The 27,516-nt window shown below is 36.4% G+C and overlaps 1 protein-coding gene across 1 annotated transcript in view; it reads left to right on the top strand.

Annotated features, from left to right (window-relative positions):
* The first annotated feature begins 7,896 nt into the window (after positions 1 to 7,896).
* Positions 7,897 to 27,516, top strand: part of LOC145286335 (flavin-containing monooxygenase 5-like) — a 46,973-nt gene continuing 27,353 nt past the window's right edge. Inside the window, exon 1 of the mRNA XM_080135260.1 lies at positions 7,897 to 8,303. Within this exon, the coding sequence (XP_079991386.1) occupies positions 7,983 to 8,303 (321 nt within the window). The 5' untranslated portion in view covers positions 7,897 to 7,982. The remainder of the gene's footprint in view (positions 8,304 to 27,516) is intronic.

Raw genomic sequence — 27,516 nt, 5'->3', positions numbered from 1 at the left:
ATGTAAAAAAAAAACACTTGGCAATCCTTGGTAAGTAGATCTCATTTTGGAAACAAAAATAAAATTGATTATGCTTTTAAATCTACATAAAAATGTGAACTCTTGTTTTCAACAACAACAAAAAGTTCTTTGTTTTTGCACAAAGTGCACTGGGAGGAAGCTTCACATGCGTCATTGCAATGATTTAGTCCACAATACATTGTGGTCTATTTATTTTTTGGAAAAAAAATTACTTTGTCAACCAATTTTTTCACACATAGGAAACCATTGTCATAAAACAGAGACTAACTCAAAGAATATGAAAATATCTACAGAGCCAGTAACTTTTCTCTTTTCTTTTCCAAACAACAACCAACATTCCTGAGGAAGGTCGAAGGTTAAACCGACCGAAACGTAGCACAAATAACACTCAAGATGAGAACAATAGTTCGATCCATACAAGTAATTTAAAAATCCCTCCCTGTCTTTACTAAAATAACTTGAGTTATGGCCCTTAGTCTCTTTTTTCAACAACTCATCTATAAAATTGGGGGAGGTCCCCTTCACAGTGCACTGGGAGGAAGCTTCACATGCGTCATTGCAATGATTTAGTCCACAATACATTGTGGTCTACATTGTACTGTAGAGAACCTACTGTTGATTTTATAAAATTATTTTTATATATAATGGCTTGAATTACAGTTTAAAATGCGAAAGTCAAGTACCATGCTTCCATTGTGCTCCAAACAGAAACATTCATTTCGAACGCGCCCCTATCATATCCAAGAATCTACTGTTGATAGATATGCTCGGATTTACTGCTTGTGCAATGATAATGGCTTAAATTTAAGTTTAAAATGAAATATTCAAATATCATGGTTCAATTATGCTTGAAACAGAAACATTCATTTTTAACGTGTCCTTATCATATCAAAGAACGTACTGTTGATTTCATAGGTCAGGCTTTTCAGCTTGTGTGGTAATAAAGATTCTCAAATGCACTTGCGATGTTAAGCTGTCTAAGGTGTTAACTTTGGTCAAAATCGTCTGTCGCTTCTTTCATCAAATTATTTTCGATTACCAATATTTATTGAAGACATTCTGATGCATCCCAGTCTATCTAAGAATACTGCCAGGCAAAAAGTATTTTTGTGTGAAATTTCATTAAGAAATCAGCCCAACCATTTTGGAGTTGATAGGAAATGAACTCGCATGCAAAGTTCCTTTCATATAATAGTAAAAATACCTGCAACTGGAGAGAACTTGTGATACTCCTCCTTTGGAGGAAGCTGGTTCGACCCACCTAAGGTGAATGCCACTGGCATATATATTACTGATGGGATGATTCCAAAGCCCCCCCCCATTCTGATGCAATACAAAAAATAAATTACTGATTCTGTTTTAAATTTCTGATTCCAATACAATTACCGATTCTTTTTTCATGCACAACACAATATACCTGAAAAAATGACAATGGCGAGACAACACATTGAACAAATGAATATAGTTCAGGATTTGTAAGGAGTAATTCTCTGGACAAAGGAAGAACCCAAACACCAGAGCCAGAAGGCTATGAAACTAATGACCAAGAACATTGGACAGGACTCTACAGACAAATTTATCTTAAGTTGACTTTTGACAACTAAATATTTTCGCTTATTCGCCAAGTAGAAAAATTACAAACCAAACCTACATAATTTTTGGAATATGACATCTTTGTTTTGTGATGTGTACGTACATCATAAGGATTTTTTTCTTTATTCTTTAAATAAATGTAATTCTAAAAATTCTAAATATGCACTGAATTTTATGTTGAGATTTGAAGCTGATAAAATTTGCATTTCTTCAAACATTTTTCAAAAAAAAAGAAAAAAAAAGCATATTGTATTATTAAACCTTTTATTGTTGAAATAATCTGACTTTGCTCGTTTTATTTAAAAAATAATAATAATGGTTGAAAAGACATTTTTCACTCAGCAATGAGCTTTGGAAGATTGTTGGTGCAAAAAAAAAAAAAACAAAAAAAAACAACAACAAAAAACACAAAAAAAACACAAACAAAAAAACAACACAAAAAAACACAAAAAACACAAAAAAAAACACACAAAAAACACAAAAGAAAACAATTGCCAGAAGTGTTTTATTATTTCTAGTCACCACTTGAAAAATCTCTTGCAAATGCGACTGTTTCACTCACAACGTAAAGCCCTGTTGGACCACATTCTAAGGATGATACCGCCCGACTACGTAAAAAAGAGGGAAAGAGGAAGATGACTGGTAAGTATAGAAGACCATGTGGTTGACATAAAAACATAACTAGAATAGACAGATAGCATGCTGGGCAAAGTAAAAGAAACTAAATGTTGCTCAGGTAATGCAAAAATCAGAAGTAATTCTGCACCCTTCATAGACTGGACTAAGGGAGATCTCATGCAACAGGATCAGAAGAGTCAAAAACTAATGATCATGAACATTGCACACCAGAAGGATAATACTGACTGACTAGGAAAAATTGGAATCATAGAAAAATTGACCTTATACAACAGATGGCAATACTATAAACAGCTAAAATATTAAGAAAAATTCTCAAGTGCAGAAACCAGGACAGAAAAGAAAGACAACTTAAGTATCAAAGCCTGTGTAGATGGTTAAAGAAAAGGAGAAAACTAGAAAAATACATAACCCAAAATACAGAAAGACTGATGGTCAAGGCAAGAAGCATTGCCAAAATGAACAATTCAGAGAGTAGCAATAACTGGAAACAAAAAGAGAAAAGAAAAAAGAGAAGAGAAGCAGCTACATGAACAATTTATAAGATTTACCGAAGAAGAGACACAGAAAACAATATATGGCCACAAAAAGGACAGCTGAACAGAGAAATGGAAATATTACCAACAGTCACATAGAAAATTGTGGTCAGAACGCAGCAAAATAGACAAAACACGCCGTCACAATCGGGTTAACATCAGTTTATATGACCATATGCATTAAATGAATATAGGAAATTGTCATCCAAACTGACATATCTCTGGCCAGGTCTGTATTTATTTCTCAAGTCCATTTTCGTTAATTTGCTCCAGGTTTTCTTTGAGCTTACCTCATATGAACTGAACCTAATACCTCAACTGTTCTATGTCTACTAACCTAATTAGTCCGTTTCTAACAACCACTCAAGACACACCGCCATATAAAATAGATGTTAAACCAAATATGATGATGATGATGATGATGACGATTTGAGTAACATTTTTATTTTGAGTTTTAACAATTTCTTTTTTTGAGTGAAGGGGGGGGTGTAAAAGATGTGCAAAATTTTTTGGCAATACCAACAGATAAATATTCCTGTGATAGTTTTCTGAGGTTATGTTATTTGCATTTTAATGCTTATCTTTGGAGGAAGAGAGAGGGGGATTGATTCTATAAAATTACTGGTGGCCCTTTCCATTATCTACCGGATAGAGGGCTGGGCATGGATTAACTTTCGGCTTTAGGATACAAACAAACTTAATCGCCAGAATCAAAGCAAGTCCGCACAAGGCACAACCTATAATAACTGTTTGGCATGTTGTTGTCGTCGCGATCGTCTCAAGTGGAAAAGTCGTTAACGTAAACAAAAACAAAAGGTGAGCGTGTACATATATGCAATTTCCACTAGCGTGACTTGTGGAAATTCCACTGTCGCATTTCTTTTTCGTTGGAATTAAATATTTGTTACTTATCCAGAATTCAACCTAATTTAAAACAGAAATACAGAAAAATCTGGTGCTGATGCAGTTGAACCATGGCTGTTATGTTCAAACACTGTTTGTTACAGTTCAAACCTCTCTTGGACCCCCCACACTGCCGGCACCATTGCAAAGTAATAAACAAACAAAAAATATTTATTAGACGGCTTTTCTTTGTTTTAGCAAAAAACATTTATTACCATTGTTTGCTCCTTGTTTTTTCTAGCTGTTCATTTTGTCTGCCATGAGATTAACAAAACCCTGCCATTTCAACACCAGCTTAAAAGTCTCTGCTGCCACTGCGAGGCCACATGTCCATTTCACCTTGCAAGCATTTTTCTTTTTCATCCACACGCTAGCCGTAGTCAGCCATTTCTTGTTTTTGACTTTACACGCTCATCCTTTTCGACGCTCAGTTTTCTTTTCTCTTCAATAATGTAGTGCACTTTTTTCTTTTTTTCTTGTCGCGTAATCTCACGCACACTTCCTAATTTGCATATATGCTTTATTTCGACTATTGCTGCTAATATCTTCGCAAGCCAGTTATCTTACAGCTGCTGCTGATATTTTCCCATGCATTCGGTTACACAGATATAAAAGACATTAAAAATGAAGATAAAAAAGTCCCTATGACGTGCATGGCCGTTATGGAATGAAGTTCTTATAAAAAAATTCTTTTTTTAAATCTAATTCTTGAAGTTTGCCAAATTTTGACGAGGTTATTTTAAAGTTTTAAATAATGGGGTCGCAAATGGATGGTAACATTTTGCGCTAGTAAAACCAATAGTAAGACCAAGTTGCTCTCCTTAACAATTACAAGACACCTCTCCAACCATCGATATCAATGACAATAACATCCTACCTGAGAATTCTTCCTTCAAACTCCTCAACCTAACATTTGCGGGCAATATGAACTGGGATAAATACAGTGAGGCAATTGCGAAAGCTGCTGCAAAGAAGGTGTGTTTCCTCTATCGAACTAGAAGACTATTCACACTTGAAAGTATCGTATACCTCCACAAGGCCACTATTTACCCATGCATAGAGTATTGTTGCCACATCTGGGCTGATACATCTACCATTAGCCTTTCCCTCTTGGAAAGGGTCCAAAAAAAAAATTCTCAATCTAATAGGTCCCACTTTGTCAACCAAGCTCCAACCCCTGCCTCATCACCGTAATGTTGCATCTCTGTGCCTGTTTTGCAAATATTTTAATGGACTGTGCTCTGATGAACTCATTGCACTTGTGCCCCTCGATGTACATATCCCTGACAAACCCGCTTAACAAAATCTCACCTCTTCACTGTTGAGATCCCTAAATGCCAGAAAGCTTTCTACTTAGTTTCTTCCCTCGAACAGCTAGATTTTGGAATTCCCTTCCTGCTTCCCTGACTGTACTGATATGCAGAAATTTAAATGTAATGTAAACCAACATCTTGTCAATCTTTCTTAGGCATGGTTTCAAATAGTAGCCCCTTACGTCCAAGTGGTGATATGCCTTGTTTGGGGTGAACATGAGTAAAAAAAAAAAAAATTCACTACTGCTTGCCTCCTGAGACCCACTTCACTCCCAGTCTCCAGTTCACCTCAGCGGCATCCTGCTTATTCCCAGAGCCTTCTAGCCCTTGGTGCCTTCAGCTTCCTCCTGCAGCTTTCTTGCTCCTCCGGCCTGCAGCCTCTCTTGCACCTCGCACCTCTGGTCTACTACCTCGCTCGTGCCTTGTTTCTCTGGTCTGTAACTTCGCTTGTACTTGGCTCCCTACAAACCATCCGTTCCTTAACACTGATCCTCCGTTCTCAGTGTTGTCCATTCCTTAACACTGACCCTCTGTTCTCAGTGTCGTCCGTTCCTTAACACTGACCCCTACGTTCTCAGTGTCCACCGTCCGTTCTGGATCGCCCTGACGTCCAGCCGATCATTCCAGACCCAGCGAGCAACCCTGAACCACGCTACATCTAGAGTACCTGTTCCAGACCTCCAGATCTTAGCCTCCAGTGACGGGCGACCTTCCAGACAACCAACACTCAGATCATACGATATTTCACTTTCTTTACAAATAAAAGACGAAAGTTTGTCTTTAACCAAACAACTTATGTCTGTCATTCTTCTTTGCTGTTTTACCTTTTGCCCATGTCTATCTAGTTAGTTGTTAGGTCGATTGTCCTCGGACGACCGGTCCCGCAACAAGTAAGTTAAATTTTTTCGACAGAAAACATTTTAAATTCGAATGCACTTAATTCAAAGAAAGAACTAGCATTATTTTCCAATGAACAATTTATCAACAGAAACAAACAACAAAAAGAACTCGTATTTAGTTATTTTACATTATAAAATTCTGCAATTTGCAATGAAATGTTGAAGATGTCGGCCTCTGTGCAACCATATTGTTGTCACCACATGCACTTATGTTACCGTGCTCATTTTTTAAATAGTATTTTCGAGTTAAATTCAAGTTTTACAATATCTGTTTTGTTTATTAAATTGTTAGGTGAAAGTACAGAATAGTTACAAAACACATACTAGTTTGGTAACATGAGGGTACGCAACTGCAAATAAAATGTTTTTTTTATAATTACAAATTTAAATCATGAATTTATTCAAACTGTCCTTTATCTCGTTAAGTCAATCCCCCCATCTAAAAAATATATATAATAAAATGATTATATATATATAAATTCAAGTTTTACAATATCTTTTTTGCTAATGAATTTGTTAGGTGAAAGTACAGAATAATTGCAAAACACCTGCCAGCCTAGTAACATAAGTACATAAGTACCAATAAAGTGATTTTTAATATCATATTCAGGTAAATCCATAACATGCGACACTTGAATGAATGGTTTATTTTATTGATGCTACACCATAATTACGTGATTAAAATTTTAGCAGACGAAAACTTAGGAGATAAAAGAGTCAGGAATTCCTGAGTAGGTTTCAACCACCATTTTTTTTCTTATCTTGAAGTTATTGTCGAGACTTGAATCTGCGTTTTAATGTTTTAAAGTGAGCAAAACTACTAAAAAACTTTTCCAGATAGGTAGAAGAGTAACTTATCCTGCCTTTGGTAACATTTATTTGTTGTGTATTTGAATTTTTGAACACTTTTTTGAATCTCTGTGGATTGTAAAACAAACCTCACCATTTTAAATGTATATAACATACATTTAATGTTGTCAATTTATACACTTGTTACTTTTTGTTGTTTTTTGTTTTAAAAAATTTTTTTTATTGCATTTTCACCCCAAATAAGGCACAGTGCCACTTTGGAGTGATAATTCAGTTCTTTCACCAGCATTCTTGTAAATTCCAACACCACACAAACAATTTTCCAGCAGTCTGGAAAGCAAGATTCGTTAAGACATTTGTTGAAAAGTTTAGAACAGAAGCAACTTCAGCGGAGCATTTTTTTTATAGTACAGTCGGGATAAGATCAGGTCACGAAAAACACCCGTCTAGCTGAATCCACTGTGAAAAATTTCCCCCACTCTATATCTGTGTCTAAATCAAAACGCGGATTCCATGAACAAAGCTTCTTTCTTAGAACTGCACACCTGTGGAACTCTGCTCCGTCTGCTTGCTTCCCACCGGACTACAACTTGGATGTGTTCAAGTCCAACGTTAACAAATTCCTAATGAACCGCCCCCTTAAGTAAACACTTCATCAAATCTCCACACTAACGTAATGTACTTGCAATGACCCTTATCCCTGAGTGGCTTCCAGGCCTTGATAAGTGGTGATCACTGTGTAAAAAAAAAGAAAAAAAAAGGTCCACATGCTTTTGAGGTATCTCGGTTTTTTATGATATCATGTACTTGAGAGGGGTAATTTTCAGATCATCTAGTGTGGTTTCTGTCCGCAGAGGAAAGCCTGGTAGGGAGTGGTTTGCTAGGTCCAAAGTAGAGTTGAAGGCAAACGGATGGGCAAGACACTTTTCTAAAAATGTGTAGGAACATCTAAAAGCCACACACAAACACAAAAACACAAAAACATGCAAACACTACCAACAACAACAACAACAATAACAATAAAAATTTTACTTAAAGATCGGTTGATATTCGCAGAATGAAATGTAATAAACACTGCCAATCCTAAGATAAACCAATAACATAAACCAATAACATAAACCAATCCTAAGATTTCCTGAAATTCTACTTAGCTCAACCGTATAAAAGTCCTATCTGTTGCATTTTATAACACTCCACTTTCCTGGGCTCATTCGTTGCAGTTTCAATTTCCTTATCTCTCTTGAAAAAAACAAAACAAATTTTTATTAATTATGCGAGTTGCTATTATTGGTACTGGTGTGTCTGGTATCGCCGCCTTAAAATGCTGTTCAGAAGAAGGACTGGAGGCTGTTTGCTTTGAGCAGAGGGAATCATTTGGCGGTTTGTGGGTGCACAGATCTAAACCAGCAGCAAATGATACAAGTGTTACCCAACAAGTCATCTGCAATACCAGCAAAGAGATGATGGCGTTCAGTGATTTCCCACCTCCGGAGGCATTTCCTTTGTATATGCTGCAGAAAAAGTACACGGAATACTTGCAGCTCTATGTGAAACACTTCGAACTAGAGAGCCACATGAAATTCAACACTAAAGTAAGTTCTGACATGAAAATGTCTTTTATCTTTCTCTCCGTTTTTCTCTCTTTTTCCTTCTCATTGAATTTGTAAATCATTTATTTAATTCAATATTTTAGGACTTTACAAATTGTGTTTGAAATAGTCCCAGAAAACTAATATTTATCTTTCAAGAGATTTTTACCATGAATTTATTTAACTTCAAAATTAAGCTGAACTTGTCAGTTTCCGAATGTCGCCATGAAAACATTTTTCATTATAACTTTTTTCACGTGTACAAATATTTTTGTGTTCTTTTGGAAATTAAATTTAGGCTTTAATCTTTCAAATACAATCAAAAATTAATCGGAAACCTACAAAAAATTATGATAAATCGGTTTTCAAAATTATGTCTCCCCTATCAGATTTCCACCATTAATATATGTACCTAGTAATTTGACTCACCCTCTTTCTCTTTCATCTTTTTAAAAAAAATTTTTTTTATTCTATTTTCACCCCAAACAAGGCAGAGTGCCGCTTTGAAGTAGGGGTTACTATCGGGGACATAAGTTGTAGGGGCATTATGAAGGGAGATGAGTAGCAAGATGTTTGTTCACATTACAGGTGAATTTCTGCATGTCAGTACAGTTGGGAAAGCAGAATCTTGGAATAGAGTCCTAAGTCTAGCAGTTCTGGGGAAAAAAATTATTGGAGTAGAAGTCTTTCTCACACCTAGGGATCTCTACTGTGTAGGGGTAGGATTTAGCAGCTTGTTGGGTTTGTCAGGGATATTTACGTCGAGGGGGTACAAGTGCTTATAGTTCATCAGAGCATTCACCTTTAAAATACTTGTAGAACAGGCAGAGGGATGCAACAATACGGCGATGAGACTGAGGCTGAAGCCAAGATGACAGTTTATTACCTAGCAAGTTGGCGACTCTCTTTCAGGAATGAGAGACTAGTAGCAGATGCACCAGAACAAATGTGACAACAGTACTCCATACATGGGCGAATGGTGGTCTTATAGAGGTACAGGATACTTTCAGGTGTAAGTAGCTTTCTAGCACAACAGAAAAAGCCCACCTTCTTTTTTTCTAAGAAAAAATAGGCATGACCATGTAATATTGAAAAAAAAAATTATACAAAAATTCACTTAGAGTGTGGCTATATTGTTATTCACTTGTACATGTTCTGCTATCATACTGAACAAACATAGAACTTCCAAGCAAAAAGGACTCGTATACATAAAGAGTGAAATTTTTTTATTTTATACATTTTTTTTAATAACATTTTCACCCCAAACAAGGTACATCACCACTTTGATGTAGGTGGCTACTATCGGGGACATAAGTTGCAGGGATACTAGGGAGTTGAGCAGCAAAATGTCTGTTCACATTACACATGAACTTCTGCATGTCAGTACAGTTGGGGAAGCAGGAACTCGGAAGGGAATTCCAAAGTTTAGCAGTTCTGGGGAAAAAGCTATTAGAGCAGAAGGCTTTCTTACATCCAGGGATCTCTACTGTGTAGAGGTGAGACTTTGCTGCTTGTCAGGTTTGTCGGGGGTATTTACGTCGAGGGGGTACAAGGGCTTGTAGTTCGTCAGAGCATCCACCATTAAAATACTTGTAGAACAGGCAGAGGGATGCAACATTTTGTCGATGGGACAGAAGTGAAAGTTCAGGACCTATCAGGTTGGTGACTCTCTTTTGAACCTTGTCCAGGAGTGAGGGACTAGTAGCAGATGCACCAACTAAAATGTGACAACAATACTCCATACATGGGCAAATGGTGGCCTTTTAGAGGTACAGCATACTTTCAGGCATAAGTAACTTTCTAGCATAGTAGAGAGAGTCCACCTTCTTTGCAGCAGCCTTCCCAATGTTCTCGATGTATCTGTTCCAACTCATGTTCCCTGTGAAGGTTAAGCCAAGGAGTTTGAAAGAAGTACTTTCAGGTAATGTATCTTTAACCATAGCTATTGGTGGTTAAGAAGGTTTCTTGTAATTATTAAAGGAAACCAGTTTAGTCTTGGCAGCGTTGAACATCTATTTCTGACACCATTCCACTACAGAATATCTGCAGTAGAACGAACTTGCCTAAATCCACATACATGGTGAAACAGAAGTTTAGCAACTGTAATGTGGTGGACTACAGCTTGATTAATTATATTTTAGTGAAAAGAAGGAGGAGGCTAATGGAGCGATAATTTAATGGGTCAGTTTTTTTCGCCAGAATTCTTGAAAACAGGTACCACAGAAGCAGTGTTCCAGCAGTTAGGAAAGCTAAAACAATTATATATTTTCCATTTTTACGAAAAACACTACTTTTAAATTTTTGAAAAATAAATTAATAATTTTCTTTTAGTGAGCTCAATATTGCTAATATGCCATTAAATAGGATATACTTTGAAGAATCGATACAAAAAAAAAAAAGAAAAAATCGATAACTAAGTGTACATTTTCCTAAAAATATGATAATTTCTTTTGGCAATTTGTCCTTACCTGATATTTCCTCACCTATGGTAGACCATTTCCTCACCTATGGTAGACCATAAAGGTTTACAAACAGTTGTTATCTCTCTCTTTTCCTTTTTGCTGTGATTTGTGCTTGACTTAGTTTAAAGTGTGGGGTCTTGCATCTACCACACTCTTGTCAAGAAACACTTGGTCCTGATGTTAAGACGACCAAGCGTGATACTAGACTCAGGAGTTGTCTTAAAATGGTCACCTATCTGGTACTGGCCAGCCTCAACGTTGCTTAACTTCGAGGGTTATGTGGGCAATACACACACACACACATACACACACACACACACACACATATATATATATATATATATATATATATATATATATATATATATATATATATTCATTTAGTCCTGTAAAAGCCACCATAGTTTTTCTTTTCGTTAAAACATGGTTTAAATATACTGTGCTGAAGCGTTAAAAATTAATACAGTTAAAGGAAAAAAAAGAAGTAGTGGTTGTTAATGTAGACATTGGTTACCTCCCTTGCTTCAGTTACATGGTTACCTCCCTTGCTTGTGGTGATATAAATAGGAGTCGGCCATCTTGGTTTAGTCAGTTCGTTCGTACAGTTTAGACAGACTACAAGTGTCTTAACAAATGGTAGCAGAGATATCCCTCTGTGTGCGACAAAACGAAAAAAAAAAAAAAAAAAAAAATTTTTTTTTTTGTACAGCTTGTCTGTAACACTAGACAGACAGATCGGATATCGGATATGGCAACTTCGAACAAACAACCTCCATTGTTGGAGGGGGAGGATGTTTACGAGAACTGGAAACAAGACGTTGAAATGTGGTCGTTGTTCACGGATCTTTCTGAGGAAAAAAAAGGGCCAGCAGTGTTTTTGACGCTACCACCGAATATTAGAGAGTGTCCTAGAAATACGCCCAGGTTTACGGAAGCGACAGAACAAATACACATTACGTTGTTCATTCAAGAAAATATTTATTTGAACAGTACAAATGAAAAAATTTCAAATCTTGTAAAGGAAACATTTGGAATGGCAGTCTTGGATTCTGCTTGTACTCGCACACTGGCTGGCGAAGTGTGGCTTGATGTTTATTTGGATACTTTAAATGAAAGTGACCTGCAACTAGTGAAGTATACGAACTCAGACCGGAGTTTTTGTTTTGGTGATGGAGTGGCTGTCACAGCAATTAAAGTTGCTAAATTTCTGGTTACACTCGGAGGTATAAGAGTTTATATCGAAGCAGATATTGTGAAAAACGACTTGCCTCTTCTATTAAGTCACAAATCAATGAAGACAGCAGGAATAGTGCTAGATTTCCGGAAAGATATGTGCTGGATTTTTGATAAATGTATTGAACTAAAGACCACAACTTCAGGGCACTATTGTCTCCCCTTAACAAATAAGTTGTTGGATCATAGTGGTACTAAGAACATTGTATTACATGTTCAGAATTTTGGTCAGTGTTCTTTCACAGAAAAAAAAAAAAAAGCAGAAAAACTTCATCGACAGTTTGCTCATGCCTCGAAGGAAAAACTTGTTTCCTTGGTTAAAAAAAGTGGCAAATTCAATGACAAGGAATTTATAAAGGCGATTGAGGAGGTTTGTGAAAACTGTCAAATTTGCCTTAGATTTAAAAAAGCTCCACTGCGACCGGTTGTGGGATTGCCTCTTGGCAATAGATTTAATCACACAGTTTGCATGGATTTGAAAGAGTTCATCCACAATGAGGTGTGGATACTACATCTCATTGATGCCGCTACCAGGTATTCAGCGGCAACATTGATCAAAACAAAGAAGAAGGAGGAGATCATCAAAAACATCTTTATGATGTGGATTACCTATTTCGGATCTCCTGTTCGTTTTCTGAGTGATAATGGGGGTGAATTCAACAACGAACACTATAGACAGATGAATGAAAAACTCAACATAGAGACCTGTACTACTGCCGCAGAAAGTCCATTCAGCAACGGTACTGTAGAACGTCATAATTTGATAGTTGCTGAGACAATGAAAAAAACAATTGATGATGAGAAGTGTGAACCTGAAATTGCCTTGGCATGGGCTATTTGTGCAAAAAATGCCCTCCTCAATTACTCTGGACACAGTCCAAATGAACTTGTATTCGGTTTCAATGTAAATACACCCTCAATTCTGACAGACCAGTTACCTGCTATGGAGTCCTCTACTACAAGTGACATGGTGAGAAAAAATTTAAATGCTCTCCATAGTGCAAGGAGAAACTTTTTGGAAGCTGAGTCCAGTGAGAGAATTAGGAGAGCTCTCAGGTCTAATGTCAGAACTTATGCTGATGAAGATTATGCTACCGGAGACCAAATCTATTATCGGAGGCAGGGTTTTAAAGGATGGCGTGGTCCAGCAAAAGTGTTAGGCAGAGAAGGCCAGTTTGTCTTAATCAGACATGGCGGAGCATTTTATAGGATGCATCCGTGCCAATTGATGAAAGTGAATAAAAACAACGAAAAAAGAACAAAAAAAGCTGAAATGCTGGGAAACACTACAGAAGGGAAGAATGAATACCTTTCAGTTGAGGAGGAGGAGTTGCAGAATCAAGTGGTAGAAAGTGAAGATATAGACAGAGAAGAAGTTGTTGATAGTTCTACCAGTTTAAGAGATAAGACTGAAAAACCTGGCCGAAATAAGACCATAACTTATAAAATAAATGCAAGTGGGGAGTGGAAGAAAGGAAAGGTTATGTCAGTACAGCCTAAATCAACTGGCAAATATAGTCATTGGATCAATATAGAACCTGAGGATGAAAACGAGGATCAAGTTTGTATCAACTGGAATCATATTGATCATTGGAGAGAAGTGCCCCAATATACTGAACAGGAAAATGTAGTCCTGCTCACCGCTGAACAAGAGCAGTCGAAAGCTGTAATGGATGCCAAGCATAAAGAAATAAAAAACATGAACACCTATGAAGTATTTGAATGTGTGCCATACACAGGTCAAAAAACAATATCCACAAGATGGGTGATTACTGAAAAATTCAAGGATAATCAGAAAACAATGAAAGCTCGCCTTGTAGCACGAGGCTATGAAGAAAATAGTAATCTGAAAACGGACTCCCCAACATGTAGCCGTGAAGCTATGCGAATGGTCATGCTAACCGCATCAATAAAGAATTGGATGCTGCAGACCATAGATTTTACCTCAGCCTTTTTGCAAGGTGGTATTTTAGAGAGAGATGTGTACCTGAGGCCACCATCTGATGTTTGTCCTAAATCTCAAGTGTGGAAATTAAAAAGATGCATCTATGGATTGAATGATGCTCCACGGGCATGGTACAAGAGAGTTACTCAGGCTTTGATTGAATTAAAAGGAGTAGCAAGTGCTTATGATAATGCATTGTTTTTGTGGCATGATATTAAAGGAAATTTGACTGGAATTCTTGCTATGCACGTGGATGATTTTGTTTTCTGTGGAAACACAGAGTTTGAAAGGGATGTGATTGCAACATTGAAAGAAAAATTTAAGGTGGGATCTCATGAAAGTGGAACATTCAAATATGTTGGACTGAATGTTAATCAACAGGAAAATGGGATCACTGTAGAACAAGATCTATATGTATCTTCCATATCTCCAATAGAAATAAGCAAAGGGAGGATACTGAGGAAAAATGATGAACTGAATGAAGAAGAAAAGCATGAGTTGAAGAGACTTGCAGGTCAGATGATGTGGGTTTCAACTCAAACATGCCCTGATATAGCTTTTGATGTGTGTAAAATGAGCAACACTGGAAAGCATCCCAAAGTAAAAGCCTTATTTGAGGCGAATAAAGCCTTATCAAAATTGAAATCCAAGAAGGGTTCTATAACATTTCCAAAATTGGGAAAGCCCTCAGATTTACACATTTTGTGTTATACTGATGCCTCTTATGCCAGTCTGGAAGATGGATCTTCACAGGGTGGTTTTGTTGTCTTTATTGGAGGAAGTACTGACAAAATGGCCCCCATGTGTTGGGCGTCAAAGAAATTGGACAGAGTGACAAAAAGCCCATTGGCCTCAGAGACTCTTGCTCTGAATGAGGGAGCTGATGCTGGTGTTTTGACTGCGGTTATGATACAAGAGGTATTTCAGTTATCTAAATTGCCAGACGTTCTCTGCAAGACAGATAATGCATCACTTGTGGAGACATTGAATTCCAACAATCTGGTAAGCGATCGACGATTGAGAATAGATGTAGCAAGTCTGAAGGAAATGAAGAGTAGAGGAGAGATACAGATAGAATGGATCAAGGGTTGTGATCAGGTCTCTGATTGTTTGACCAAGGCAGGAGCTTCGTCTGAGCTTCTAAGGGACTTGTTAAATCAGAAATAAATTATTCACTTGAGGACAGCAGCAATGTTAATGTAGACATTGGTTACCTCCCTTGCTTCAGTTACATGGTTACCTCCCTTGCTTGTGGTGATATAAATAGGAGTCGGCCATCTTGGTTTAGTCAGTTCGTTCGTACAGTTTAGACAGACTACAAGTGTCTTAACAGTGGTGGTGGTGGTGGTAGTAGTAGTAGTAGTAGTAGTAGTAGTAGTAGTAGTAGTAGTACAATCTCGTTTAAAGATTTATTTGAAAGAAAAATTATTTACGCCTAAAAGTAAACAAATATATCAGCACTTCTGCATGTCAGTGACATGAGGCGAATGCGTGTATTTTAGTTTCAAGAAGCGCCGATAGATGTCGCTTGTCAGCCAAAGAACAGGAGTTTATAATTCTTCCTTTTCTAAAAGTGCGTGCAAACTAACTAAAAGTACATTTGGATATATTTTTTACACAATCTTCCTGCACAAAAAAAAATATTTTTAAACCTCTATAAATATTTCATGTTTTTTAAATTATATTTTGCTACAATTTTATACAACCTTATAGTAAAAAAAAATAATTCTAAAAACAATCTATAAATATTTCATGTTTTTTAAATTATATTTTGCTACAATTTTATACAACCTTATCGTAAAAAAAAATAATTCTAAAAACAATCTATAAATATTTCATGTTTTTTAAATTATATTTTGCTACAATTTTATACAACCTTATCGTAAAAAAAAAATAATTCTAAAAACAATCTATAAATATTTCATGTTTTTTAAATTATATTTTGCTACAATTTTATACAACCTTATAGTAAAAAAAAATAATTCTAAAAACAATCTATAAATATTTCATGTTTTTTAAATTATATTTTGCTACAATTTTATACAACCTTATAGTAAAAAAAAATAATTCTAAAAACAATCTATAAATATTTCATGTTTTTTAAATTATATTTTGCTACAATTTTATACAACCTTATCGTAAAAAAAAATAATTCTAAAAACAATCTATAAATATTTCATGTTTTTTAAATTATATTTTGCTACAATTTTATACAACCTTATCGTAAAAAAAAAATAATTCTAAAAACAATCTATAAATATTTCATGTTTTTAAAATTATATTTTGCTACAATTTTATACAACCTTATCGTAAAAAAAAAAAATTCTAAAAACAATCTATAAATATTTCATGTTTTTTAAATTATATTTTGCTACAATTTTATACAACCTTATAGTAAAAAAAAATAATTCTAAAAACAATCTATAAATATTTCATGTTTTTTAAATTATATTTTGCTACAATTTTATACAACCTTATCGTAAAAAAAAATAATTCTAAAAACAATCTATAAATGTTTCATGTTTTTTAAATTATATTTTGCTACAATTTTATACAACCTTATCGTAAAAAAAAAATAATTCTAAAAACAATCTATAAATGTTTCATGTTTTTTAAATTATATTTTGCTACAATTTTTATACAACCTTATCGTAAAAAAAATAATTCTAAAAACAATCTATAAATATTTCATGTTTTTAAAATTATATTTTGCTACAATTTTATACAACCTTATCGTAAAAAAAAATAATTCTAAAAACAATTTATAAATGTTTCATGTTTTTTAAATTATATTTTGCTACAATTTTATACAACCTTATCGTAAAAAAAATAATTCTAAAAACAATCTATAAATGTTTCATGTTTTTTAAATTATATTTTGCTACAATTTTATACAACCTTATCGTAAAAAAATAATTCTAAAAACAATTTATAAATGTTTCATGTTTTTTAAATTATATTTTGCTACAATTTTATACAACCTTATCGTAAAAAAAAACAACAAATCTTTCCTGTTTTTATATGTAGAGGAAAAGAAGTTTAAGTGAAATTAAATCTTGTAGGAGTGAACCTAAGTGACCTCAGGCCACATACTACTACCATGAAGAAAATACATTGTTTCTTTAATCCTCTCTTTCTCTAAAAGAACTCAACTAACCAAGATACCCAAAAATCTATTCCCTTTTCTCTTCTGCTGTTGCTGCTCGCTCACCCACCCACCCACCCACTCTCTCTCTCTCTCTCTCTCTCTCTCTCTCTCTCTCTCTCTCTCTCTCTCTCTCTCTCTCTCTTTGACAAAGGATTGGTCAGTCAGTCTCCAGGCTGCTAGTTGTCACACAGGAGTAGACACAGAATTCTAAAAGTATGTAAAAAATAAGAAAATAAAATATTCCTCTCAAGCTAATATTTGTATCCACTTTGTCAGTTATAACAACCAATAAACAAATATTACAATCTCTTTGCTCCAAACAAAATAATAATAAAAAAAAATAAAACAAAATGACACCTCCTTCTGGTTTGAAATGCACTGCATTTATTTTTAAACAAAAACAACAAGATGAATAAACAAAGGTCCGATCAGTGAAAGTTCTTGCAAAGTCATTATGATTAGACTGTTAGATGAAAGTCCTTCGTGGAATTAATAAGATTAGAAGGTAAAAGTCTTGTGTGAAAATAATGTCCTTATTTTAAGGTTGGTGTTTTAATTGGCGAAGTACGCCTTATTGAAAAGTTCTATGAGGAAAGTAATTCGTGGGGAAAGTAATTTGTTGTTATTAATTAGAAAATTTGCAGAGTGGGTGCGTGTGTGCCTAAGTGTAATTTTTGAGTGCCTGCATGGTGAGTATGACAGCTTTATAGACTTTGATCTTTGTCATTAAGGTTATGTCTCTTCTGTCCCATACATTCTTGTGGAATCTGCCAAATGCAGCGCTTGCTTTTGCGAGTCTGGTGTTGATTTCATTTTCAATGACTACATTTCGGGAAAGAAGGAAGGTGAACTTGCCAACCACATTGAGTCTTTGTCCCCTAATGGAAATATTAGGTTCTGCATATGGTTTTCCCGGAGCAGGCTGATGCACCACCACAGTCTTCTTGGTATTGATTGTGAGACCAAAGTTCTCACAAGCCTCCAAGAATATGTTTGCACTGTATTGCATGCCTGCCTCAAAGGTAGAGAAAGGCACAATCATCAGCAAACAGAAAGTCATTTACCCTGGATTTTGCTTGTAGCCTCTTGAGGTTGAAAACTGATTCGTCAATTCTGTACCTGATTTGAATGCCCACATCTGCGTCTCCAAAGGCATCCATCAGCATCACAGAGAACATGAGACTGAACAGGGTGCCAACCAAAACACATCCCTGTTTCACTCCATTTGTGACTTCAAAAGGGTCAGAGGTCTCCCCATGATCTTGTACTCTGGCCATCATTCCATCATGAAACTGACGTACGATGGCAATGAATTTTCTAGGACACCCATACTTTGCCATTATTCTCCCGAGACCTTTTCTGCTTACATTGTCAAAGGCTTTGGTCAGATCAACATTTTTTTTTTTTTTTTACACGTGGTCACCACTTATCAAGGCCCGGGAGCCACTCAGGGATAAGAGTTATTGCAAGTACAGTACGTTAGTGTGGAGATTTGATGAAGTGTTTACTTAAGGGGGTGGTTCATTAGGAATTTGTTAATGTTGGAGTTGGAGACATCCAAGTTGTAGTCAGGTGGGAAGCAGGCAGATGGAACAGAGTTCCACAGGCGTGCAGTTCTAAGAAAGAAGCTTTGTTCATGGAATCCACATTTTGATTTAGGCACAGATAAAGAGTGGGGGAAATGTTTCACAATGGATTCAGCTAGACGGGTGTTTTTCATGAAAGATTGGCGAGGGGGACCAGAGATTGGAGTTCAGACGAGCACCTGCCATGGAAATAACGATAAAACAAGGATAGGCTCGCAACGTCTCTTCTGTGGGGGAGTGGTTGCAGGGTAGAGAAAAGGGCATCCCCCACTAAGCCACGAAGTCTATTTTGTAATCTGTCAAGGCAGGATAGATGGAGTATACGTCTATATTTTTGTTCTTGGCAATTTTCTTGGAGCTGCCTAACGGCAAACACCATATCAGTAGTACCACGATCCTTACGGAATGCACATTGGCCCTTTGGCAAGAAGTCTTTTTCCAGATAAACTATAAGCCTGTTCAGCATTACCGTGGCGAGTACCTTGCCTGTAATGCATAGCATGTATATTCCCTGGTGGTTATCGCAGGCTTGTATAGATGTATGATGGAGGATCTTTGAAGTCTTGGGGAAGTACCTCCTTCTGTCAGATGATGTAGAAAAGCTAATGGAGTTTTTCAGTTAGCGTCTTGCCGCCCTTTTTATATATCTCAACTGGGATAAATCTGAGCCAGGCGTCTTCCCAGTGGACAACAGGCGGATTGCTTTCTCAATCTCTTTGAGGGGTGGGAGTTCATCCATTTCCTCATTTACGGTAATTTGAGGGAGGCGGTCAATAGCCTCATCACTGATGGTAGAGGGATGGTTCAATACACTTTTAAAATGCTCCGCCCATCCTCTCAGTCAGTGAGGATATTGGATCCGGCTGCAATGAGAAGAGGTGATGATTTGGATGGAGTTGGACCATAAATTTCCTTGAGATCATCATAGAATTTCTTCACGTCGTTCATATCTGCATATATTTGGATTTCGTCTGCTTTCTTGCTAAGCCAAGAATCATGCATCTGTCTGAGCTTCAACTGAACGTTGCTACGCAAACTCTTCCATGTGTCCTTCTTTAGGTTGGAGGATGGATCTTCAATGTGGGCTTTGTATGCAGAATATTTCTCCTCTAGAAGCTGAGTAATCTCGAGGCAGTTTTCATCAAACCAGTCCTTGTGTTTCCTGGGGAGAGTAACCATCAACATTTGTAGGTTTTTCAGACTTTTATCATTTTTTTTATATTTTTAAATATTTTTATAACGTGTTTCAAGCCTTGTTTAGCTCTCTTCAGATATTTTTATATAAAAGTCTTATTAGTTAAACTTTTAACAATTGTCATGAAACTGGTCTTGACAATGTTCCAGTTATAGTACTCAAAAAGCTGCAACCAATTCTAGCACCAATTCTTACAAAGCTGTTCAATCAATGCCTAAAGGAGAAATATTTCCCAACACATTGGAAAACCTCATTAGTTTGCCCAGTATTTAAAAATACTAGAGATCGATCTTCTGCATCTCAGTACAGGCCAATTAGTCTTCTGTATGTCATGATTAAGTTGATTTAATCTGTGTTAAATAGAGAAATTGTCAATCACCTCAGCAAAAACAACCTACGGATCTATCAACGGATATTTCCTCTCCAGAGCAATAGCTCTTGATATATCAAAGGCATTTGATATTGTTTTGCATAAACATATACTTCACAAATTTTCCAGCTTTGAAATATCTGAAAATGTCTTCTCAAGCATCAGATCCTTTCTCTTCGATAGATTTTTGACAAGTAGTTGTCGATGGCAACAAGTCCAAAATTCAAAGTATCAACACTGTTGTGCCTCAAGAATCCGTCCTGGGCTCAACTCTCTTTTTTATCTTCATCAATGATTTTCCATATCACATTGTAAGTTCATTTATTGACATATATGCAACACTACCGTCTTTGGTAACACATCAAAGGCCAACAACAACCAAAATCTCTCCGAGTCTTTTTTCTCCTACAACTTTGAGCACGGGGTGAAATGGGGGTAAAAAGTGGTTAATTTTAATAAACTTCTATCTTTTCACCACCATCGCTCTGATCCTCATTTGCTCTCCAATTGATATGAATAGCATTTATCTTTAAGAAACACCCTGCTTAGACATGTTTCTGGGACTGACCTTCACTCCTGACCTGAAATGGAAGATTTAAAACAAATCTGAAGTCAAGGTCGTTAGAAAAATCGTTGCATCATTCTACTGCTCCAAAAGGTATCTCATTTCCAATGTCTATTTGTATAAAAGCCAGATACATCCTAAAATAGAGTACTATTGCCATATCTGGGGAGGAGCTGCTCTCAGCACCTTATCCTGCTTTGGCAAAATTCAAAACCAGCTTCAAAACCTGTTTGGTGCTGTCCTTTTCTCCTCTCTGAGACCTCTTTGTCTCAGAAGAGACATTGTGAACCTTTCTTTTCTCTATCGCTATTTTTATGGCAAGTTCTAATCTGAGCTTCAATCTCTCATTCCTCCAAACTTTCACAAAAGCACTTGTCTAGTTACAACCACTATCAACAATTTCCCCCACTCTGTATCTGTATCTAAATCTGAATGCAAATTCCATGAACAAAGTTTCTTTCCTAGAAAAGTACGCTTGTGGAACTGTTCCACTGACCTGCTTCCCAGCTGACTATAACATGGCCGTCTTGAAGTCCAATGTAAAAAATATCTTGTTGAGCCGTTCCCTTAAATAATCAGATTCTACCCAATTTTCACCACTAACAATCATTACGCTGTTGTCTCAGTGATCACCATCTACTCATTAATCATTATGCTTGAGTGGCCTTCGGATCTTCATAAGTAGTGACCCCCTTGTATATATATATATATATATATATATATATATATATATATATATATATATGTTTAAAAGAGGGTAGCCATCAAGAATTGTAGGTTTTTCAGACTTTTATCATTGAAACGCGTTATAAAAATATTTAAAAATATTAAAAAGTGATAAAAGTCTGAAAAATCTACAATTGTTGATGGCTACCCTCTTTTAAATATACACTTTTTTCTCTCGTTGGAACATACAACACTTATATATATATATATATATATATATATATATATATATATATATATATATATATAGCGATTTTTTGTGTGTGTGTGTGCGTGCGTGTATCTATACACACACAAAAAATCGCTATATATATATATATATATATATATATATATATATATATATATACACACACACACACACACACACACACAAAAATCGCTAGATTTTAACTTTTCACATTGAATTTGTCATTAATATTTATTGATTGTTGTAATGTAGTGTGTCTGTGTTTTCTCGCTTATATGAACTTTGGTAATCACACTTGAAATTCTGATTTTTATTCAATTTCATTCTTACAAAAAAATAGTTCATGTGTTCAAGCGGTACCTACCCCAAATATATTCTTTTATTTCCATCCTTTTTTTTCAATTTTTGCAGCGGATTATTATCAAATGGACACTAATTTATCAAATTTGAAAAAAAAAAAAAAATCAAACAAAAAGTCAATATTTAAACATTTATAAAGGGTGCACAGTTTCTAATGCACCGTTCTAGTAAATCGATCGATCACCCATTATATGAACAATCGACGTTTTTAGGCCAAATTTCGCGAATTTGGCTTTTTTAAAAAGTAGTTTGGCCTCTTGGGCCTTTCTTTCTTTCTTTCTTTATTTATTTTTTAAATTTGGCTTAAAATTTGTCCTTTTCTGATTATTTTATATAAATATTTATGGATTTCTTCAAGTTTCGTCACTCGAGGTTTTGTCCGGACCAATTTTTTTCCTCGCATTGTTTTTTTTTTTTTTTTTATAAGCAATCTTCAAGTTTCGTCACTCGACATTTACAATTTTTAAATTAACAGTAAAACTGTTTGCATTCTTAAAAAAAAAAATTTGATTGGTTCCATGCAATAATAATCCGCTGAAAAAAAAGAAAAAAAAAAGACGAAAATAAAAAGAGAATATCGGGGAGGGGGGTACCACTCGTACACGTGAATCAAAAAAAAAAATAATTTAAGCACGACTTTATTTTATTTATTTATTTTTATAATACATCCGCTCGAGTGGTTGTCATTATTGTGACGATTCCCTCAATTTCGAACTAGGATAAAATGTAGTATAATTTTTGTCCTCAAAGAAGATGGTGATTTTTAGTTGCGTTTCAAGTTTTTAAAATGAACGGGAGATAACTCCGTTTTGATACGTGAATTATCTCCCCTGATTATCAAACTATTTCCTTCCTTACTATTATTATTATTATTATTATTATTATTATTATTCCTCCTCCTCCTCCTCCTCCTCCACCTCCTTCTTTCCCACCTCCACCTCCTCCTCCATTAACTTCACAATGTTGTGATGTTTTACACCGTTTTTTTTTTTTTTTCTCAAAAGCGGGCTTTTACACCAAGGCAACTGAAGATAGTCGAAGCATTAATTAAATGGAAAGCACTTTGTGTAGGATGTTTGCTGAAACAAGCAGAACTGACTTCTGGAGTACGGTGATGTTGATTCTCAAGGAGTTCAGCTGTTTCATATGATCATCAGGAATTGAACCAAGAGCACATCTATGATTATTGGCACGATGAACGTTTTCTTATTCCACAATCAAGCAATCTCCATCCTCAGTTTCTGATAGTTCTGTATTTTCTCATTCTTTTTGTCTGTTAAGTTGATTTCGTTTTGGCAAACCACATCAATAATTTGACATTCATTGTTTTTTTTGGGGGTTTTTTTTTTTTTTTTTCATAACTGCAATGTCCAGTTTCCTGTAAGTTATCCCTCAGGCAAACTGAATCATAAAATCCCAGAGAATCTTAACATCTTCATTTTCCATTACTCCTGGGTGATGTTGGTACTATTTGTCCACCACTTGGAACTTTTGGCACAAACTCCAGTGAAGATTTGTACAAACTTTATCATGGCAACGTTTGTATTCTTTTTGAGCAAGTATATGTTATGTCCATGAGTTAGTATCAGAATGAAGACGACACAGAACTAAGTGTAAACGCAGCTATATTGAGTGGCCATCTTACAATGAGAAGTCCTCCTCTTTTTGCAGGAGAGTTATGTAGAAAGGGAAGAGCGAAGGTGGGCAGTGGTGGGGGTTTGGCTATATATAACATCTCCCTCTCCGCCAGGGAGTGTGTTTGTTCATTTTGTTTTCTTCTTAGGTGGAACAGGGCTTTGAATGGCAATATGGTGGAGGATGGATTGTTCATTCATTAAAGGTTTTTGAATAATGCATAGTCAGTTGTTGGCTGTCATTCCTGTCATAAATGCTTTTTTCAACTGACTTGTTTTTCTGTGCAATCCTTTCTCTTTGTAGTATGAGTTTGTCAGGCTGTATTTGGGACTGAGGGTGGGCATCAGCTGTGCGTATAGTCTGATTTGGGAAAGAGGCATTTTGTGCAGAAATCGCCTGTTTCGGCAGTATAGTTGTCTCTTGTTTGTACTTCATAGGACCTGCCATTGTCGGACTGTTTTTTCCCTTCACTCTCTTGTGTATGGATTGGATAGCTGGACTCAAACATTGTCACCGACATTGAGGTTTCAGCTCTTTCTCCGTCTCATGGTGTCTAAGCCTCCTCTCCTGTTTCTCCATGCTTCATCAGTTGAGTGTAGGTAGAGGGGCCGAAATTTTAATTCGACAGCTGGCACTGTTGACCTTGTCCTTCTACCAAAGTCTTTGTGCTGGGCTGGTGCTTAGTCTTTTAGTAGGCGCATTGCATAGATTTAACAGCTCTAAGAATGGATCTTCTGATGCTTTGCATTTGCAGAAAAAGCATTTGGTGATTTTTACTGCTGCTTTGATAGCACCATTTTCTTGGCTGTTGCCTGGTAATATTGTTTCGGGTTAGAACAGCCATTTCTTTGCAAATTTTCTGAACATGTATGACGAAAATTGAGAACCATTGTCAGATGTCAGCACCTCTGGAATTCCATGGCATGTGAAATGCGCTTTTATGCATTCAATCATAGCTTCTCATGTGGGTGCATCCAGTTTGTCAATTTAAAAGAAATTGCTATGTCTGTCCACTGTGATCTGATAGCTGTTCCCTCCCCATGATAGGAGGTCTGCTGCTACTTGTTGCCAAGATCTTTCTGGCACTGGTGCTATGATTTGTGCTTCTGCTGGATGGCGGTCTGCATAGGTTGCACAGGTGCCACAGGCTTCAATGTATTCTCTAATTTCTTTAAACATTCCTGGCCAAAATATGAGATCCCTTGATTTTCACAGACATGTATTTATGCCGAGGCAGCCGGCATGTGCTTTTGTTTCATCTTTGTCCGCATAGCATGTAGTATGACCATTCTCCGTTCTCACAGTATTAGTCAATCTTGTAGTGTGAGTTCATCTCTGTACTCGAAGAACAGTTTGATCCAATTAGGCAGCCTTTTCTTATCATCTGGCCTTTAGCGATTACTTCTGCCAGTGTTCTCATGTTGGAGTCCTCAACTGTCTTTTGGCAAATCTCTGTGAACTTGTGGTCTTCTATCAGTTGCACTGATTATTCACTGACGTTATTTCTTCCAACTCTGGCTTGCTTGTTAGTGCTCATGACAGCGTATCTGCCAATGGGATATCTTTCCCTGGCTTATATTGGAGTGTGTAGTTATATTGCTGGGCCTGTAACAAGAGGTTCTGTAGCGATTTTGGTGCCTTTAACTGGAGCTTTTTGCTGAATGAGACGAGGGGCTTATGATTAGTCAAAATTGCCATTTCTCTACCATGGGTATAGTGGTGAAATTTTCTAGGCCATATAGAACTGCCAGCATCTCCTTCTCAATTTGTGCATATCTTTGTTCAGCATCTGATAGGAATCTACTTGCAAATGCAACGGGTCTGTCAACCTGTGTTAGTGCTGCTCCTAACTCATACTCACAAGCATCATTTTCCAGAGTTCCTTGTGAGAGTCGTAGTACATAAGGATGGGTGAGTTTTCGATTGCTTCTTTTACAGTCTTGAAAGTTGCTTGTTGGAAATCTAACCATGTCCACGGAACATCGTTTTTGGTCAGGTTCTGGAAGGGTTTTGTCATTGTTGCAAGATTTGGAATAAATTTCCCAATGTAATTTATCATGCCTAGGAATCTGCAGAGAGCTCCAATGTTTCCTGGTACTGGAATATCAGTGATAGCCCTTACTTTTCCTGGGTCGACTCCAATGCCATCTTTGGTGATGTGATGCGCCATGAAAGTGATCGCATCTAGTTTGGTCTCTAGTTTTTCTGGGTTAAGTTTTATTCCTATTGTTTGGTATTTTTAGAATAGTTTGTGGAGCCGCCTGTCATGTTCTTCTTGGTCTTTTCCATAAATGACCAGATCATCTACAATAATGACAACACCTTGAATGTTTTGAAATTGTTCTTTCAGTTTTCTTTGGAATATCTCTGCTGAGGAGTTCAGGCCAAATGGTAATTGACACCAACAGTATCGGCCAAAGCATGCCTGAAAGTTGGTCAGGTCACTGGATGTATCATTGAGCTCAACATGCCAATATCCTGATGAGAGATCCATTTTTTAAAAATATTTTTGCATCTCTCATGTCATGAAGGATATCCTCAAGAAGTGTAGTGTTTGTGCATGAGTGCTTTGAATGAGCCTGGATCCAGGCATATTCTCTGGGTCCCATTCTCCTTTCTTATGATGACGTTGGCTAATCCACAGAGTGGTTTTTTCTACTGGTTTAATTACTCCTAATTTTGGTTAGTCGACTTAACTCCTTTTTTAGTTCAGAACGTATGTCTATAGGTGTTCTCCGATTGGACATTACGATTGGTATTGCATCTGGCTTGAGCTGAAGTGGAAACACCTGGCAGTTTACCGAGTTGATCATCAAACACTTCCTTATATTTTTCCTCTATGTTGACTGCTGCAACACGATGGAAGTTCTTTTATCTCCACAAGTTCGCCTGCCAAATAGTGGTTTGCAGTCATCTTCATCTTTGAATATTACAAATTCTGCAGAGTAGATTTGTTGTGTTTTGGGTTTTTAAAATTTTTCTTCAGCATGCACCGGGTGGTTTCATCAGAGATTTGTTCCATATTGATAAGACCCCTTTATAGGATTTCATCCTTTTGGCAAACTTTTCAGCGAGTTTATTAATAGATTGCCCCTGTGTCAATCTAGAAAACAACTTTTTTTTTTATTCAGAAGAATAAGGCATTTGGCTCTTTACCCTGTTTTGTCTTTGGGGGTTTTATCACATTCACCCAGTGGCTGTATTCTTCATCCTCCTCCTCCTCCTCCTCCTCCTCCTCTGATGATGATGCATCTAGTTGATGCTCTCATAGTACATGTTTCTTGTTTTCATTCATTTGTGTGTTGTGTCTCTGTTTTCGCATCGTTCTGTCTTTGTTGGAACACTTGGACTTGAAGTGTCCCTTCTCATTGCATGTATAGTACAGTTTGCCATGGGCTGGGCATCTGCTGCATTTTGGTGTGCGTGTGCATAGCCACAAAATATGCATTCTCTTTTGGAGACTGGTTCCTTCACTTAACTGGTTTCACATACCCTCATCACCTGGGCTGTATCTAGTCCCATTCCTTGACTGTGAATTGAGGCCATTTCAGCCACTCTGCATCTGTTGACACTCTTCTGTAGAGTAAGGTCCTGTATTTTTAGCAGATCCTACTTGGGTAACTGGTCACAAACACCTTCTACAATCTGGTCTCGCAGAAGTGAGTCACTGCATTGAGTGCAGAAATTGCATGTACTCTTAGATCATAGAACACAAATCTCTAATAAGTTTCATTGAGAATTCTGATGGAATATTCCTTCAGTACTTGTAGTATGTCCTCCATAGTGCACTCAGTCTCTGAA

Source organism: Euprymna scolopes, chromosome 10 (assembly GCF_053919585.1).
Source record: "Euprymna scolopes isolate OS-2025 chromosome 10, ASM5391958v1, whole genome shotgun sequence".
Taxonomy (NCBI): Eukaryota; Metazoa; Mollusca; class Cephalopoda; order Sepiida; family Sepiolidae; genus Euprymna; species Euprymna scolopes.
Note: the sequence above shows the minus strand (reverse complement) of the source record. Positions and strands in the feature narration are given on the sequence as shown.